General features: G+C 32.7%; 1 protein-coding gene across 1 annotated transcript; it reads right to left on the bottom strand.

The window, feature by feature from the left end:
* Window positions 1–1,863: 1,863 nt before the first annotated feature.
* On the bottom strand, window positions 1,864–5,533 carry LOC142329585 (uncharacterized). The gene is made up of 3 exons (XM_075374291.1): window positions 5,430–5,533; window positions 2,597–2,866; window positions 1,864–2,108 (listed from the first exon to the last, which is right to left on the bottom strand). Exons 2-3 carry the CDS (start codon window positions 2,849–2,851, stop codon window positions 1,998–2,000), a joined length of 366 nt encoding a protein of 121 aa, XP_075230406.1. The 5' UTR covers window positions 2,852–2,866; window positions 5,430–5,533; the 3' UTR covers window positions 1,864–1,997.
* Window positions 5,534–5,956: the final 423 nt, after the last annotated feature.

Here is a 5,956-nt window from a genome sequence, read left to right as displayed (position 1 = left end):
CTGCACGAATACAAAGAAGGAGATCAAAACCTGTTCTGGTACCACAAACAGGCTCCTCAAAGATGTCATGGTGGGTGGTGGTCCTCGTCGGCCTGCGGGTTTGCTTTTTTGCTTGTCAGGTCTGCGTCACGGAGTCTCCGATTCAGGTGGATGCGGCAACACAAACTTTGTTACAGGATCGCAGTCTGCGCAAAATCATGGAGCAGATGCTGACGGATGAAGAGGTAGTCGGTGCTGCCATCACGAAATGGCCTGCGGAACTTATGAACTTTGTTGAACGCTTAATTGGAAAATCTACAATTAACGATATAATACGTCGTTTCAATGCCTCTCTGCTACACAGACCTCGGCGAGCCCGACTGGAATGGCCTGGGGATGTAGTTGAGGACAGGTCAAAGATACTCTGGCGAGATGAGAAACCTACTGAGAACAGGAAGTTCAATTCGTTGAGTGTTATTTTGGCCGCTCTCAGGAAGGTGCTCGAAGAAAACCCGATACCTGTGTTTCTTTTACCGCAGATCAACATTGGCCAGTACTTCGAAAGAATGATATTATATGTTGTTGGGAAGACAGGAGCTTCCGTGAAAGTTATTGATCCTCGGACGAGTGGGTTGAAGGTTGACACGAATACCTCGGTGACTAAGAGATCCACGACACCCATACCAACTAGTGGCACAGTCGTTGTGAAGGCGGCTGGACATACATATGCTGAACTACTTCGAACTGTGAAAGACTCAGTTACCGCTGATATCGGGAAGATGAATAGTTTAAAGTGACCTTACTCCGTCCAGCGTACGGTGATAACGCAAAATGCCACCATTACCACCTCATATGGCATAGCGAGGAAACCACATATCAGAGGATTAAGATCTGTTGGGTCCACTACAGGGCTTGATTCAGGGACCCTTGAGGATCGCTGCTTTAGGTTTTGGACCTTGGAGCACATGTCGGCCGCCTGTACAGGACCCGACCGATCCAGATTGTGTTTCAACTGTGGGTATTTGAGCCACAGGCGAACCCATTTTCACAACGAAACGAAATGCATGATTTGTGTTAAGGAAGGTCACAGGACTGAGGTCTGTCCAACCCTTCGATGATGTATAAAACAAATTAATACGAGCAGGAGTAGTAGGTCGTTGGACATAACCTGGGACGTGGCCTTGCGTCAATTCATGGACGTCATCATTCTGTCGGAGCTTCCTGGATCGGTCACATCCAGTGGGATATGACTACTGGATCAATCCTAAATTCAGAGTTCTTTGTTAAGAATATATAACGACAATACTACAGCACAAAGACAGGAACAACGAGTTAACGAAGGGGTGATGGACAGCCTCCTGTGAATTCGTCGTTCGTCCAGGCTTGCTGGAATGGGCGGCGACGATGAGACAAGAGGATTCTTTCGCCTTCGAGCTGTAAAGACCGAGACCCGGCGGGGGCCCCCTCGGCGGACCTGGTTAGAGATAGGCAGCTGTTAAAAGACCGAGATCCGGTGAGGGGGCTCCATTTGTGTGATACTCATATTGGAGGCAAGGCATCAAGACCGAGTCCCGGCCGCTTGGGTGGGTTCAGGAACGACATAGTCGGGCCTGGATACCGTGCCCTAGGGGTTAGAGGCAGGCACTGAAACGATCCGTTAGAGTGGACAATTCCCTCGGCTGTGCTTATGCTTCACGGGGTAGAGAAATAAGATGATTTTTTTTAATTATATTATTTAGTTTTTACGAAAATTAAATACAATCAAAAATCGTTTTTACAAATACAATCAAACTCATTTTTTCAGTTTTTTTTTAGTTTTTTTTTTTAATTAACGTGTAATGTGATATGTAAGTGCGTAAAAAAACTACTTCAAACACACAAAAAATTAAAAAAAAAAATACATTTTATTTACTATATTACACTGTACAAAATTTAATTGATATTAATACTGTTTTAATAAAAATAAAAAATTAAAAAAATTACATTATTTAGAAAATACGTGTGGTTGTGATAACATTTTAAGTGTGATTTAATGAATTTCTTTTGGTATATTTTGACTGTGTTTTGATATTTTGATAATATGCTTCTTTATAAAAATGTGTCTTCATTTCACCACCAGCCGCCACCACCTGTAAAAACAGATAAAATTTAAAATTTTTCAAAAAATTCTCTGATATAAAAAAACATTTAATATATCATTATATACGTATTACAATAATTTATTTTATTATTATTATTTTAAAATCAGATTATAAAATGGAGGCGCAGTTAATACCTTCTACCTTCAAAAAAGTGGTAAACTCATTTTTTGAAGTGGAATAAACTCAGATGAGTTAATAATTTTTTTTTTCTAATGTTATAAAACACCCATACCAACTCAAATATTAAAATATATTTTTAAAAATTACATGTTTCATAAAAATTGGTCCAGCCATTATAGAAATATGGTGGCAGAAATTAACATAAATTTAAACATATTAATCTTAGTCGAAAATAATGAATAATAAAAAAATGAATTGTAATTTCGTGACATTTCTTATTAAAACAATAACATTTCAGAATGAAAATTTTTATGGTTTTATCTAATATAAAGGATAATAAAAAAATATTTTTTTACCTCCTGAAGACCACCCACTGCTTTTCCATCCGCCGCCACCTCCATAGCCTCCGCCGCCACCAGATTTCCATATATTACCGCCTCCATATCCACCACCACCTCCATATCCACCGCCGGATGACCAACCACTTCCCTTCCATCCACTGCCACCATAACCACCACCGCCGCTGTATCCTCCTCCGCCGCTGTATCCTCCTCCACCGCTGTATCCTCCTCCGCCAGATCTCCAGCCACCTCCGTGACCGCCGCCTCCATATCCTCCACCACCACCTGGAATAAGATTAAAAAATATTAAAAAATACAAATATTATGATTGTAGCATTTAAATGAGGAGATAATGATTTGATTATTTTTATTATTATATATATATTTACAAATAATACAAAAAAACTACATGGAATTAATTACTAGTTTTACATGGTAGTTATTTCGGGCAAATTTCTATATATATATCTATATATATATTAATTATATATATATATATATATAATTCTATATATATATATTTCTATATATATATATACATATATTTTTTTATGATAATTCGACGAAAATATTTTCGTTTTATAAAATTTATACTTTCTCATGAATATATTAGTAATATGGGGAGAATTTGTGGCCATTGTAACAAAAAACAAAAAAAAAACTGATTTAGATTATAACCATAGGCTAAATAAATATGTATACCACGGAGTTCGTCGGTAAGAGGCGACAAAGTCAACGAACTACATTTACAGTTCTGAACATGACTAAACATAACAGTGAAATGAAAATGGGGGAAAAGATTAACATGAAAACATAATATTTCAGTTCAATTACATTAGTAATAAAGAATACTTTCAAAAAATACCTCGAATTTTTTTAGCCAACGTTTTTTTTTTCCATTTGATCAACCGCGGGACTCGAATACGTCATTTTATTCAATTTTTTAATGTACCTTTACGAATCGCGCCACTATATAGCAGTACTTGATAGTACTAGGTAGCGTACAAAAATTTGATAATGTACTTGAAATAATAAAATTTTGAAAGAAACTATATTACAGCTTGTTTTAATAATAAATTCTTTTACGTAAATGAAAGTATTAAAGATGAAACAATTTTTTTAATTCCTATCACTTGTTAAAAAAAATTCATTAGTTTACAAGAGATTATACTAGTTTTATTAAAAAAAAGGAATAAATAAAGCAGAAATAAATTCAATTGCTAAAGTCTAATTTTACGATAAAAAAAGAGGATTACACTTACAAAGTAATAAGCGCAATATTGCATCACGGATTTTCGATTCGTAAAGGTCATTATACTAGTTTTATTAAAAAGGAAAAATATGGTATGAAATGAATGATATGAACAAAAAAAAATTTGTCCGTAAAATTCAATTTGTTTATTCTAAGGTAATAAATTTTAATAATAAATCTATAAGATAACAATCAGTAATCCATAAAAAAACATAAAAGAATAATCTAACAAAACGCAGCGATATCCTAAAAAATTACAATAAAATTGTAAACCGTACGGTAAGAGTCTCGCAGATATAATTTCTTCTTCTCAAAAAACGATCATTTCTGTAATATAAATAAAACTGTTTTTAACAATACGATACTGATATGAAAAAAAGAAGAAAATTGTTATCAAAATTGTTATTAATTTAAAATTTTGTTTAAAAAAAAATACACGCTAAATATATGTAATAGACAATAGATATACAATAATAGATAATAAAAAAATGTTTAAGCGTTCCATATAATAAGCAAAAAAAATTTTGTTACAAAACTCTTACCGGCCCGATTTCATTTATATATAATACATATCACATTTACACAAATAATACAATTCTTATGATTGTTCGCTGTTTAATAAAAAAATCGGGCCGTTATAATTTTTGTAAAGCATTTTTATTATTTATTTGCTTAATATTTGGAAATCACTGTTTATTATGTATTACTGTATATCTATGGTTTATTATATATATTTAACATGTTTTTTTTTAAAGAAAATTCTAAATTAATAACAGATTTTGATAATAGAATTGTAGCGTCTTATTTTTTTCATATCTGTATCATTTTGTTAAAAACAGTTTTATTTATATTTCAGAAATTTTTGTTTTTTAAGCGGAAGAAATGATGTCTACGAGACCCACCGTACGGTTTACAACTTCATTGCAAGTTTTTTTGGATTTTTGGACACTACACTACATATGACTGATATAGCTTATGTAATTTTTTTTTCAATCAATCATAAAAATTTACTACTAAAATGTTTAATTAATATTTTTTGTTGATATATAGATATATATATATAATTGATTTGTGTTCTATTGTTGGTAAATTTATTGTGAAATGTAACAACTCTTATTATTGATTGATTTAACAATGTTTGATTTTTATTTAACTCTTTATTAACAGATTATTAATCCGCTTAACAGTTTGCATGGATTAAATGTAAATTGTAATCGAATAGATTGTTGATGTATAACAAGTATTTATGATACAACTAAAAATTTATTAAATTTTTCTCGACAAATTTTCTTCATGAAAGTGATAACCGAATTAATATATTTTACTCTCACCTTTTTAAAAGTTTTTCTAAGTTGATTTCCACTTTACAGCTAGTAGATTTTTACAGCTAGATGATCTACTTTATTCCATATATCAGAGATTGTTAGAACAGGATATAAATAAACTATAACAGTTTAAATTTCTGCTGTTATTTAATTTTAATAGTTATACTGGTATGTTAAACTGGTTACGTTAACTAATTAAAAATAACAATATTTTTAATTAATTGTAAATCATTTATTTGAATTCTTTTTTATTATTATTTTAATAACTCACTGTATCCTCCTCCTGAACCTCCAAGAGTGTAAATTTTGATTATTTTTACTGTTTGGCCTCCACCACCTCCGTATCCACCGCCGCCTCCGTATCCTCCACCTCCGTATCCACCTCCGCCTGGAGAAAATAGAATTTAAAACTTTGAATATAACCAATAATAATAGTCATAATAATCATAATAAGAGAAACCGTAATAAATTGGAGAAAATAGATTATTCTGTTATTATATAATAATAATAATAAACGCAATACCTCTTGCAAAACCAGGCCAGGTCAGTGAGGTCTTTTAGACATATTGTGACGCCGGTTGATTTTACCGAGCCTCCGATTGAACAGTGTACCAGCGTTGCGGTGAAATTTCAGGATAAAATAAGGTACTGGGAAGGTGAGAAAACCTTTATTGAAAATTTGAGGAAATTATGTAGTTACGGATTGTTATCCTTGGAGGTGTAGTCACTTATTGGTTTAATTTAGTCCTTTTTTATTTCCCTTTACTTTTTTATTTCCTAGTTTGGGCCCTATCGATT

The sequence above is a fragment of the Lycorma delicatula genome, chromosome 8, assembly GCF_047948215.1.
Source record: "Lycorma delicatula isolate Av1 chromosome 8, ASM4794821v1, whole genome shotgun sequence".
NCBI classification, from domain to species: Eukaryota; Metazoa; Arthropoda; class Insecta; order Hemiptera; family Fulgoridae; genus Lycorma; species Lycorma delicatula.
This window is presented reverse-complemented; position numbering and strand designations above follow the sequence as displayed.